Source organism: Hylaeus volcanicus, chromosome 3 (genome assembly GCF_026283585.1).
Source record: "Hylaeus volcanicus isolate JK05 chromosome 3, UHH_iyHylVolc1.0_haploid, whole genome shotgun sequence".
Classification (NCBI taxonomy): Eukaryota; Metazoa; Arthropoda; class Insecta; order Hymenoptera; family Colletidae; genus Hylaeus; species Hylaeus volcanicus.
In genome coordinates this window covers 1,956,406-1,969,219 of record NC_071978.1, presented here as the reverse complement: position 1 = coordinate 1,969,219, position 12,814 = coordinate 1,956,406, and the positions used below count along the sequence as shown (strand labels likewise).

The 12,814-nt window shown below is 38.1% G+C and overlaps 1 protein-coding gene across 2 annotated transcripts in view; it reads left to right on the top strand.

The window, feature by feature from the left end:
• Positions 1 to 9,683: 9,683 nt before the first annotated feature.
• LOC128873747 (solute carrier family 28 member 3) overlaps positions 9,684 to 12,814 on the top strand; it is a 6,205-nt gene continuing 3,074 nt past the window's right edge. Inside the window, exons 1-5 of one of the 2 annotated variants that reach the window (XM_054117546.1) lie at positions 9,684 to 10,358; positions 10,594 to 10,659; positions 11,754 to 11,919; positions 11,998 to 12,169; positions 12,262 to 12,427. In XM_054117546.1, coding sequence (XP_053973521.1) covers positions 10,329 to 10,358; positions 10,594 to 10,659; positions 11,754 to 11,919; positions 11,998 to 12,169; positions 12,262 to 12,427 — 600 coding nt within the window. In that variant the 5' untranslated portion in view covers positions 9,684 to 10,328. Of the gene's footprint in view, positions 10,359 to 10,593; positions 10,660 to 11,753; positions 11,920 to 11,997; positions 12,170 to 12,261; positions 12,428 to 12,814 lie in introns of those variants that run through there. The other variant, XM_054117547.1, reaches the window with a different exon arrangement.

Here is a 12,814-nt window from a genome sequence, read left to right as displayed (position 1 = left end):
GCGTCGGGCCCGCCCACATTGGGGGCAAATTATTCGGTCTTACGTTCGTTTTTTCACTTTCCTGCCGGCTGTTGTTTCTTCTGTTCTTTTTTTGTTTGTTCGATTGGAATTGTCCAAAGAAATGAAAAAAGACAAGTGTCGAGCGATGAAGAAGGAGAGAAACGTCGTTGCCGCTGGATTGGCCAAGGGAGAGAAGCCAGCGAGAAGACACAGAAAAGGAGGAGAAAAAATGGAAATGGTGCAATTTGCATGGCTCGGACACATCTCTCCCTCCCTCATCGCGGTGGAGGCAGACGGCAATCGAGATAAGACGTACCTGGAATCCGGCAGAAGAGACTCCGGTCCGCCAACTCGGTCCATTCTGCTCGCTTCCACGAAGCGAAATTTGAATTTCGTATCGTATTGCGCAATCCCACCCACGCGTAGCTGCACTCGTCTTCTCTCCGCGATCGGTCAGATTGTTTGAAATCGAAAACACGGCCGTCGAGCGTACAATCGTCTGGCCACCCCTTTGTTATTCCTGCATTTTTACCTGGACGGTAAAATATTCGTTGATTCCCCGATTTGTGGGACACGTCTAGACGATCGCATTAAAGTAACGTTTGTGACCTCATGGACGATTAACGCAGAATCGGACAATTTACGTTTTCGTCATTCGAACAGTTTCCCAAAAGGGGCTCTGGATTTCTTTTTCTAATAACAAAATACGTCCACCGGCATAGACGTGGTGGACACTTAAGGGGAGAGACTCAAGTAAAATGGAAAAAAGGTCGATTATTTTTCTATTGCATAAATGAATACTCTATTTGATAATAACAAATACTTTGTTTCGATACAAAATTCTCAAATATTTTATAAATTCTTGATTCGGGAACATGAATTGTTTGCAATTTCAAGAATTTTAGGAATTTTAGGAAATATGATATATACTCAAGAGAGAGGGGAAAAGACCACATATATTATGTTGCAGCTAACGTGAGAGCTGAGAAACTGAAAAAAGAAGCGGATTTCCTGAGAACCGTGGAAGATCGTCTCTTCGAATTCGACGCGTATCGTAGAGATGCACTTCGAGCGGCTACTGAGATTACAGATGATCATCCGCCGCGATAACAGGGACATCGGAACTGTCGCAGAGATGATACAAGACGGAATTCGACTCCTCCAGCTTCGAGAGGAGAGTCGCGTGCTGCGACGGAAGACGGTGGATCGGATGCACCGCATTCCGCTGAAACGGGAGCGGTAAGAAATAAAAGAAGAGCGTGTATGTATATATAGGAATATCACCACGCAATTTTAACATTTCAGCTGCTGAATTATTCCGTAGTAAAAAAATCTTCTGTGCTCGATTAATCGTCAAGCTCATTTTCTAATAACTTTGTTTATTAAATCGATTCCGGATCTTTACTATATCTTCAAGTTCATATTTTGGATGAAAATAAAATTTTCTATGCAAGTGACAAATGATGTATAGTATGTGCTGAAAGGGTGACGCGGAACAATATCGCGATTTGTTTTAGTCGCGAATCAGAAAGAATCGGCAATTGGTCTTCTGGGTTCGACGAAGCCAATTAAAAATGCATTAGAGTGCCACCGTGCTTGAAGTAACCCGCCTTAAATTCGTCTCGAGAATACACTCCAATATCTATGCATATTATCCGTTGATATATCTTCCAATGGAGAAAGACTACTTTCGTGTACAGTTAGTCATCAGCTTAAAAGCACGTCCCAATCAGAGATGCGTTACGTTACGCCACGCGAGTAATTTAAAAGATCACAGCTCTCGTCCATAAATTCTTTAGAGATTTCGCCGAAGCGATATACGTAGTTAAATTTTCGTAAGTTCGTCTCGAATAGACCAAGTTTCATTTTTCCGAATCAGTTTACCGTAATCGTAGTTTATGAATCATCTGTATAGTTTCTCGTTGGATTTGATGTTCACATTGCAAACCTTTGGATGACACGTCAGATGAATATTTTTGATTTCATGAAGTAGACTCTTTCTATAATTTGGGTGCAGATCAGGACATAATCTTGCATTCTCACTTGCACGAACAAGCTTTACAAGTGATTCACAATGTCAGTGCGGATATGAGCGTCAAGACATAGACCATATTTTATGGCAATGTGCTATATATGATAAACAGCGAGGAAAACTAATAACAGGATTACAGAAATTAAAATATCATCTCCACCAAAGGGCGAATCCTTCTCCCAGAACCTACTGTGTCGGTTTGAAACTTCTTGCGCTTGTATGTCAAGAACTGTAACTTACAGATGTAATCTTCAGCAAAAATGTATTCTGTTTAATGCATTATGTATTATGTATTATGTACTATGTATTATGCATTATGTATTATGAATTATATACTATGTATTATGCATTGTGTATTATGAATTATGTATGTATTGTGTACGTAGCAAAATAATCTCTATAAAGAGGTTTTAATTGCATTAAATAAACAAAAAGAAATTCTGGTGGACAGTAATCGAGAACTTAAAAGATCGAACACTAAATGAACTAAGCATTGTATCATCATTGTACTTTTACATATCTTCTAACTATTTTAACCACTCGACGAAACAAGATCTTAGTATTATGACTAGCAAGGAATGTTTTTTAGGTGTCCGCCTCCGATTGTTTTGGTTTTTGGATATGTTTTAAAGGACCGAAAGATAACATGTACGTATTTTTTTTTATTTTTGCCAGTTTTCATATTTAGAGGGCGAAACGACCCCTAAAGTTTCAGCTCCAGTAGGCTACCTTTGAAACCATTGTAGATAGAAGAAAACTTTTTAAGAAAAAGTTTCGTGGTTTTCTATCTGCATATAAAATCTGGTTCTAAATTTTGTAAAAAATAATTTCTTTATGACAAAGAATTTGTTTATAACATTACTTTAAAAGGAATCAGAGTTTATATAATAACAAAAAAGAACATACATTTTTTCTGAATGTATCGATCAATCGAATTTCTTGATTTTAAGTATAATAATTCTGCCTTTTTGAATTATGTCGCTATACATAGTCGAATTGTATCATAGGAAGTCAATTTTCGTTGAAAAGGGTGTTTTCAATTTTGGCCACAAACTATCGATTTCAGGGACCATCGCTGGCGAACCGTGGCAATCATCCATGCGGTTCCAGAATCGCGTGGTCGGCGTACTCGTAGATCATCTTCTCAGATAGAAGCAGAATCCACGTGCCATGCCGGACGGGAGGATAATCGGGCTGCGGCGGGATGAGGCCGCGAAACAAGAGGAACAGGAAGAGGCGAGCATCGTCTGCGAATATCGCTCTTCAATTTTCTTCGGTTCTCGTGTGTCTTGAGCCGACCATCTGGTTTACTGTTTCCACGACGGCCAGCAACTACGCATTTCCGCGCGTTGAATTCCTCTGTGGGAATCGTATCGTTCTGTACTTTCGGCCGAACTGGATCCAGCGAGCCCGGAATCTGGCATCGCGACAGAGGAAGTCATGACATTTACGAAAATTTTCTTCCGATAACTGAAGTTCTAATAAATGGAGTTCTACTGTATTCCAATTTATGGATTCTCGATGTGAACCGTATGAGCCCTTCCATAGTGGGTAATCTTGCATTTCTCGTGGGCCACGAGTGAAACGTTTGTAAGAAGTGGGAAACCACTTCTGAATGGGCTACGAAAAAATTGTTGAAACATTGTACAAGGTGAGCCGAGTAAGTGTAACAAGCTATCAGTACATACTGGAAGGTTATCAGTGATAGAAAGCACCTGAGAATCGGTAACGTCTGTGTAGTTATAATTAATTATTAAAAAGTAATTAAGAATAAGGTATTGCGTTTTTACTAAAAACAAAGTAATCAAAATTTACTTAAATAACTACTTTTTAATTTAAAAGTAATTATTCCAAATTGTAATGGATACAAAAGTAATCGTTACCTTACAGCTCCGATTTTATGTCATGCCAACTCAAAAATCCGAAACGTTTGAGAATATAGATGGTGCTGTAGTTATCCTCCGCAGCGTGGTCCTCGCTCCCCTCATCCGTAAACTATGCTTACGCTCCATCCCTACATTTCTAGGTTCATTGTTTTTTAGCTTGCCAGATGGATTTCTCATCGACGATTTTCGAATCTCGTCGACGTGACGCGGGTGTACGTAACGGCGATGTTTATTCACAAGTTACGCTCTTCGAATTTCGCTATTCTCATCGGATTTGGCTGCGTGCCAGAGACCTAAAACTGGCCTGCCTAACTTCCACTACGTAGAGCAGGAAAATAGAAAAGGTGTGCAGGGATTATCAAGGCCGTAAACAGACTTCGACGAAGTCGGGTCAGAGCGATAAATGCAAATTGCGTCTTCTTCGTTTCGCGATGTACGTCAATCCTGCCTCTGGCGCAGTTCTCAATCTTGAAATAATTTCGATTTGAGGTTCTCATCTCGTATCCTCGATACCTCCAGAAATTCGTGCAATTACTCGATTTAATATTCGAACGCCATAGTACGTGTATCATTATTGCTCCCTGTACTTATTTTAAGCGATGTTATCGAATTTTTTTAACGAGTGATTGATAAAAGTACATACTCTAGTTTACAGATATATTAAATTGATAATTTTATTACATAAGGGAGAGTGTTCGCACAAAGATTGCAGTGGCGAACAGTACATTCAGTGCATACATTGCAAATATTGCAGATGCGGTTCGTTATGTGTTAAAAGAAGCAAGCTATGCTGAAGTGGCTCGATGGTAAAACGATGGAATGATTTGATCTTTGCAGATGAAACGTAGTTTCACGTTTCTTGGTGTAACGGACGAAAATTAGTGTGGTGTAACGCGAATGAAAAATTACCACTGCAAAATATGACACAACGTGTCGCGACGTCGCGTCGCAACACGACGACGAAGCCTCGACGGTATAGGGTTGCATTTCAGCGCCTGAAATAGGAAAGTTAGTTTTTATTGATGGGATTTTGTATAATAACAAATATTTTGTCGTATTAATATATATATATTTAAACAAGGCATAACAATTTGTAACTCTCTCATTCTCATAGGTATATAAGGATTTTCTAAAGAGGCTCGAAGAATTCGTTTTTTAATAAAGCACAAATATTTCTAAATATAGCTAATTTTTTAATTTTAAATAGAAGTACACAAGTAAATGTGATAGATGATTGAGTGGAGTATCAAGTGGCCGTAATCTTTACTTGATATAAATTTTTAATACCAATACTTTCATAATGAATGTTTGATGTGATTGGACGATATCGAGTAGAGATCAATACTGTTGCTAACGTATCATTAATAAGGCATGAAATCTAATCGATACGATACAATTACACTGACAAGATTAATCTTTATATAATAAAGATATAATAAACCTGTGAACTAGCACTTGAAAATAAGAATTACTGAGTAATATCCAATGGTTTCAAAACTTTCGTAGAAGTATCAATTGCATACCGATTCAATTTGTTTAAGCGTAAGCTAGTCTAAGTGTACTAGTTGCAGAGAAAGGCAGTGTTTTAATCGATTTTGATCAAAATAAATACGATTAGATAACATTTATATCGATAAATTTGGACGTGGTCCAAATTAAATTCTGATTGCACATAACTGTGTTCAGAATCGCTCAGATTTTAATTAAAAACAGAACATTGATTTTTTTTTTCATTTTTTGATGTTCCAAGCACGTCAAAGCAAAACGTTAGTAAACATCGATCAAAATAAGAAGCTTCAGCATCTCAGCAACGAAGAATCGAAACCGAAGAAGGTAATCTTGATTACGACTCTCGCTGTGAATCGTCGAGAAAGTTTGATGCGTTGATATATTGCCGTAGAAAAGGAACGGTCTTCCGGGAATGGAATCAAGGACAACCAGTTTATTTCTTTCCCATCGCGTTTGCTTCCGTTTCTGTGGATCTATCGTCGCCTAGACTCGTAGCGTATACGGTGTGATCTTCCTCGCTGTATAAGCACTGTCTGGGAAATCAAATTCCCTGTCGCTTGGGCGTCAGGTAGCGCGTGCGCTCAGAAAACGCGCGAACGTGGTTTTTTTACAAAAATTTGTACGTGACTGGCGACGGAACTGCTCACGTCTCCGAGAGATAAGCGCGGCGTCATCTTCCCAATTCTCCTCCTATCCAGCACAAGGTCGAAGTAGACTTGCTTGTTTATATAGGGTTTTCCAAAAGGGATTTTGAGATGTTTTTTTTTTTAAATAAAACACAATTGGTATGGAATATAGGGGACCTTTGCAAAAATAACGCTTTGCTAACCGCACAGTTTTCGTAAGCTACGCATAACAACACGGCTTAATCCATTCGATCCGGTTTATTTCTGTTTGAATTCTATTCGTTTCGTTTTTAGAAATTAATTCTATTAAACTAGGGTTGGTTATAAATCAAAGACCGTAGCTAGATGAGAAGAGACAATTTTCTCTAACGCAAGTGATTGGGTCAAGGTGTGGGACTTCGTGTGGCGAGCCATTTTTCTCAATACGTTTTCGTTGAGTATCGTGTGACATTCCGGGCATTATGAGATGGTGCTCCATCCTGTTGCAAGTATTTTCTATGTGGAAAAGTGGCCCAACATGAGAGATTCAACTTTGTCCTCTAACAAATTTTTGTATCTCTGCTCAGAACAGAGCTACGGCTCGTCCCAGATTCCAGAATCACCCTGTATAGATTAATACTTTTTTCGTGAAAGCCAGAAATATTATTTAACGTATGTTGTTTTAATACATGCATAAATAGTTTCGATATGATAAATAGTCCCAAGTATAAAATCCTTTTCGATCTGAATGGTGGTTCCTTTGAACTGAACTTCTTTGTCGTCGTCAAAAACAAAGATCGGCTACAGATTATGGGTACCTGGCTACTGGCAAGCCGACTTCTTCCAAGAAAATCTCGACTAATGAAGTCGAATTCCTTCTTTCCAGGAAGACCTTCGATCGGCCCACGTGCGTAGGAGAAGTTCCACTTGTTAATTTATTATCCGCAACAGTTCCACGTGCGTATAAACAACGCAGGTCGCATAATTTAATTGACATCTCGAGTCACGGGAAGCGTAAAAAATCTGACGCTCAAAATCGATGCTATCCTAAAGCGTAGCTTTTCTATAGAATTCGTAGAATTTATACGTGAATTAAATGAAAGATACAAACCTTTGGTATATAAATAATTTAATAATTACAAAAATCGTGGAATATAATAATAGTAATAGCTATATTGTCACCCACTATTATTGGATAACAAAACACAGGATACATGATGACGCCCGAAAGAGCTATTAATATTTCATTTTGCATAAATGAATATACCTTCTCGTTTTGTTTAATTGTATCTAATAAATAGATAAAATTCGCAATTTAATGATTACATTACACGTAAGAAATTGTACTGTGCGTACAAATCGTGGATACAATTCATTGATACGTTACCGATTCTCAAGTGCTATCTACCACCGATACTCATGTCATTATGCATATTAAAAGTGGCCTTGTGAAAAAAACAAAACAACTATCAAATAGAAGTCGATAATGATAAAGAAAACTGTGTAATAACTCTTCAACGCTTACATAGAGGAAATGAATTCTTGTGCTTTATAATTAGCGCATTGTACGAGAAATCGCGTTATATGGAAACAGTGGTCGCAATATTTTCGGCACGTTTTACAACTTCACGTTATAAAAACTTACGTTACACGCGAGTTTAATATACTCGAAAATTCTGTATAATTCATAATCGACTGTTTACTGTTTTCATCACTGCTGCTTAAAAATCGTATACTTCTGCCTGCGAATTCCAATTGAGGCTTTATATTAGAATAAACGACCACGTATAATAGGTGGATAAATTTTGATAAACAAAACTGTCTTATTGGGGATAAAAATATGTAAGGTTCTAGTTGAAAAAATGAATTTGTTTCATAGTTTTGGCCAGATTTTTCGGATTTGGAACCACAGTGCGGAGAAGACACCTTGCGCAGCATGGTCAAGTAACACAACCGCCGCTAGAAATAACCACCGAAGCGCGTGGACGACAATTATCGCCCCGGAAACGCATCTCATAATTTTCTCGTGGCGGTCATTATACGGAACCGAGCGCATTGGTCTTTCCCAGCACGCGGTTGTTCTCCGTCTCGATCGCAACCAGATATCGAAGATTACTGCTCTGAGCTTTCTCAGACGGTTCATCGCTTTACATCTTAATCCAGGGCCTGCGTATAATTCCATAGAGATATTGACGTGCTCTGTACTTTCTTCTGGAATCGTAAAAAAAAAGTAACAATTACTGTGCGTATCTTCCTTTGCACCAGCTTCTTCAACGAATTGAACAGGATGTAAACTTGATACTTAAATCAAAATATATAGGACGAGGATTGACATTCGTAATCACAAAATAAAAGGATTTTCAAATAGGCGTTTTATTATTAAAAAAAAAATCTGTAAAATGCCAGTTACCGTGTTCGGAGTAAAAAGATTTAAAGAGTATGTCTTTCACGTTTAACCGTAGTCGTGTACGCATTCGTTTTAAATAAACGAATCGGCTTCATTTCATACAATTTATGTTTGGTCAAAAAACAAAATTCGAGTCCCTTTTGGAAATCCCTTTAGTTTAGTTATATAATTAATAGACTGCGGATGATTACGCAAATTAATATATTCGCATATACAGAGAGAGAATTGAAACTTGAATGAAAGCAAGTCTTATCTTCTAAATGGTATTCGTTCGTTCCAAAAATTAATTTGTTGGACTTATTGATAAATAAAAAATACGAAAAACAAGACTGACTAACATATTTTAAATAAATTCCGATATTCTTATCTGTACCGAATCACTAGGTTGGTCATCCAACAGTACTCAACGTAACGTTATTTTACATTTCTGGACAAAGAATACATTCATTTCGATAAAGGACACATGTGCAACCATTATACTTTGCGTTTAACTTTGCAAGAGATGATTGCTCCAAACGTTAATAAATGCTTAGTTTTCTGCATAGCATTAGAATAAATTGAGATTAGATTCAAATGTAAAAGAGTGGCCATTTTTTGCCTCATCTTTGAAATCGCCTTTGAAATGAGATTAAAGGTGAATTAATTAATTTTTTCAGGATTCAGTTTTTCAGGATTTTTATTCTATTTTTGGACATGAGTACTCCCTTGAAATAAATATTCCCAAGCGAGACTTCTTTTATGCGGTCTCTCTCCATCGCATAAAAAAAAAAAAATATTTTCTTCAATATGATACGAAAAATGATTCGTCATAGCTATATATTTTAATCTAGGCTGACGTTAACACTTGCATACTGTTGCTAAATTTATCAAAAATCTCGTCTGTTTCTTCAAATTGAGCGTTGGAAGTAGATAACCGCATGCCACGTTTAATCGATTGCAGTAGATAGGCACTGTAATTAAAAACTCTACGATTAGATTCCCGGTTGATAAAGCGTTAACCAAGCAGAAGTCAGAGTCGACACGACGATAAAAAACCGGTGGAATAACTTTCACAAGTTGACGCGACCGCCAAACGGCAGCGCGACTAGTCATCGACAAAGAATATTGTCTGGCATATGCAACGATAATTCGTGATAAGCCATTCGGCGCAATTTATTATATCTTATCGCCCAGCAGGTGGAAATCCGCGATAGTTACAATGTTTAACTCGTGCACCCTATTGCAGTTTGAATCGGATCGCGTGAAATTAGGTCAATTGCAAAATCTTGTACTCGAAGTTCATCGTTGTACCGGCACGGGGTTCCCCTACATCCTTATCATTGACGTACTGTCGAACGATAATAATCGCCACCGATCAGTTGATCGAATCGTTCGTTTCCGTGCACGCGAACCATCGGCGTCGCGCGATACCGATGTAACGAAACATAACTCTATCGGTAGGTAGCAGTTGTAGCTTCCGCTTGCTTCGAGGCGGATCGCAATTAGGGACACGGAATTCCCGGTGACGATCTCGAGCGTTGTTTCGAAGATCAACGTGGAAACCGCGTGGCCATCGAAGGAAGACGATGTCCCACGCCGATCGCGACTAGTCACTCGAATTGCGAATGGGAGAAAGTGATTTTCGAAGAGCAAGATAGTTGACCACGAGACACGGATACCGATTTCAACCACGGATTACTCTTATCAGCGTTATCTGCTATCTACGCGAACGATTGTCATCCGGGCCACGAAATACCTACGCTCGTCAATTACGCTCGGTTCAGTTGGAATAATTGTTATTCCTTTTACTCGGTTACGAAACATGCGTTCGCAGGTTTCGCGTCAGTATTGAAGAGCGTCTGCCACGGGGAACACGATATCGCTGCTTCGCTGCTTCAGAAGGAGGAAAAATGTCCGGAATCGCGAATCCAGCATTCGAGGTATTCTATATTTAATATTTCGTGTCCATGATTTCTTTCGATACCGTTCATTTAGCCACTCCTTGTGTCACGTTTTTTTTTATTCGACAGTCTAACAGCGATACTTTCACTCGAACCTTGTTCCGTTGCCTTACGATCATTTTTTCCGTGACTAGATTGTACGCGTACAAACCTTCGGATGATATCGGTCAAAAATCAACCGATCGTTTTCGACAAAATGTCGCTATGTTTGCAGGACAGGGAGCTGATCACGTTAGAGACCGGTAATCGAATTGATGAGACGAAAGACAAGACGAAAGAGGTATGCAATTTGTTTAGAATTTTTTGCGTCTGCAGTTACAAAGGAATGTAATTGTTTCACGGTATCCGTAGCATTGTACGCGCTAGCGACAAGATATGTCATTGTCTCGTCGAGACGAGTAAATTCGATTTGAACGCGTTACGCGCTTCGATCTTAACCCTTTTAGCGTCGACCCAGTAAATTGAACCGAGAAATGCTGAGCTTAGCCGATGTACTTTGATAAAGTTTTGAAACAAACGTTAACAGAATTTAGTTTTAGATGATAATTATAAAACTTGAAAAGAAATATGTTAACGGCTTGTTAACCAGGTGTTTGAAGCAAAATTATTCCGTGAAGTCGATTTCCGCAATCAAGCAAAAATATTTAAATTAACTTTGACAAACTTTATTTACGTACGAACTCAATCATTTTCTCGGGTTTGGTATACAATATAGATTTTAGTAATATCCCCATTTATACGTGTACGCATATAACACGTGTATTATACGGTTGTAATTATTCTGAATTGTTTTTCACGTGTAAAGAAGCACTGAATTTATTAATTACACGGGTACGTGTGTAATTAACACACGTGTCTTCTGATATCCGTGCCTCGTAAACGTTTAAACCGGATACACGTGACACGTGGTTAACATAAATGTAATGTCAACGACAGAAATATGATAAACTTCTAAATTACTAAATGCATCGGACCAGGTTATCAGGACTTCTTGTTTACAAAGGTAAATGTTTGAACAACGACGATGTCAACAACGATATCGGGTTATGCGTGAGTCACTATGCATTCATGCTTGAAAATCACAAAACTTAACTCGTTAGGTGCATTCAATAGTTTGGAACACATTTATATTTTCACATTGACGTTACATTACGTTAAACCTAATTATAATACTATAAAATATGTCTACAGCGCAATGGGTGACATAGAATTAGTTCAATTGACTTATAATGTAAAATTAAATAATGAAAATAGTTTCTACTATTATATAATAATGAAAATAGAACACTACGCTGTGATGTATGTACTTATAATAAATAACAGATCGATATATTTTCAAAAAACATCGTTAAAACCCAATTTGTATACTCGCAGGAAAAAACACCTACCAAGTCCTACAACTATTTAGCAATTGGGTACGACACTCTGAATAATATACTGCTGGAGCACCCCAGGATTAGCAAATTACTGTTCCTAACTCTCTTGAACGTCGTGATATTGACCTACTTTGTTTTTGCCACTTTATATTGGAACAACTACAGTAGGTTAACGTAATTTCGTTAAGATTGCGTTGCCAGCGTGAAAGATACAATTAAAGGTACACGTTTCTTTCTACCAGATGCCGGGTACGGTTTCGATTGGTGTCACGGTTACGGAATGTTAATCCTACTGTACGTGTTTGGCTATGGCGGAGTTCTCTATAATTCTGTTATGAAACGCATCGTCAAAAAGGCATTCGCTCTATGTAAGCAGCCCTTTCAACAGTATGTCAAAAAATTCCGATCAAGCAAGTAAGAACATTTATGGATTGTAATCTACGATCTTGGCGTATTTTAAACAGCGCTTCAATTAATATAAAGTGTTTTCCTCTCGTTGTTCTCAGACACTGCACCGTCATTTGGCAATCGGCGATATATGTATGCATATTCGGTGCTATAATCGTCTTTCTAATTTTCGATACAGTCGACTCGAGGGAAAGACTGATAAGTGCCGGCGGTATCGTTATCCTGATTTGTTTCGGATGGATATTCTCCAAGCATCCCAGTCATGTAAGCGAATCTGAACCAGACTATTATTAAACGTTTCTTAAACTCGTTACAGCGATTATCAATTATATATGTTACGGTGAGTGTGATAAATTCTGGAATATTTATCAAGTTCACCGGTGATCTTATTAATGGAGAATGTGATAAATGCACTTGAAGGGTCTCGGGAACTAATGTACTCTTGAAATCTGAAAAACGTCGCGAAACCGTACTTTCGATAGAAAAAGTGGCAAAAAACCCCGTTTCCAGCCATTTGTTCACTAATGCGAGCTGTCTATTAGAGTTACATCCCCCGTTTAGACAGCTTGACGTACTCAGATTTCTGATCCGACGCACTTTGGAAATTTTTAAATTTTAGAATATTTCAACACTTTTGACATTTTTAAATTT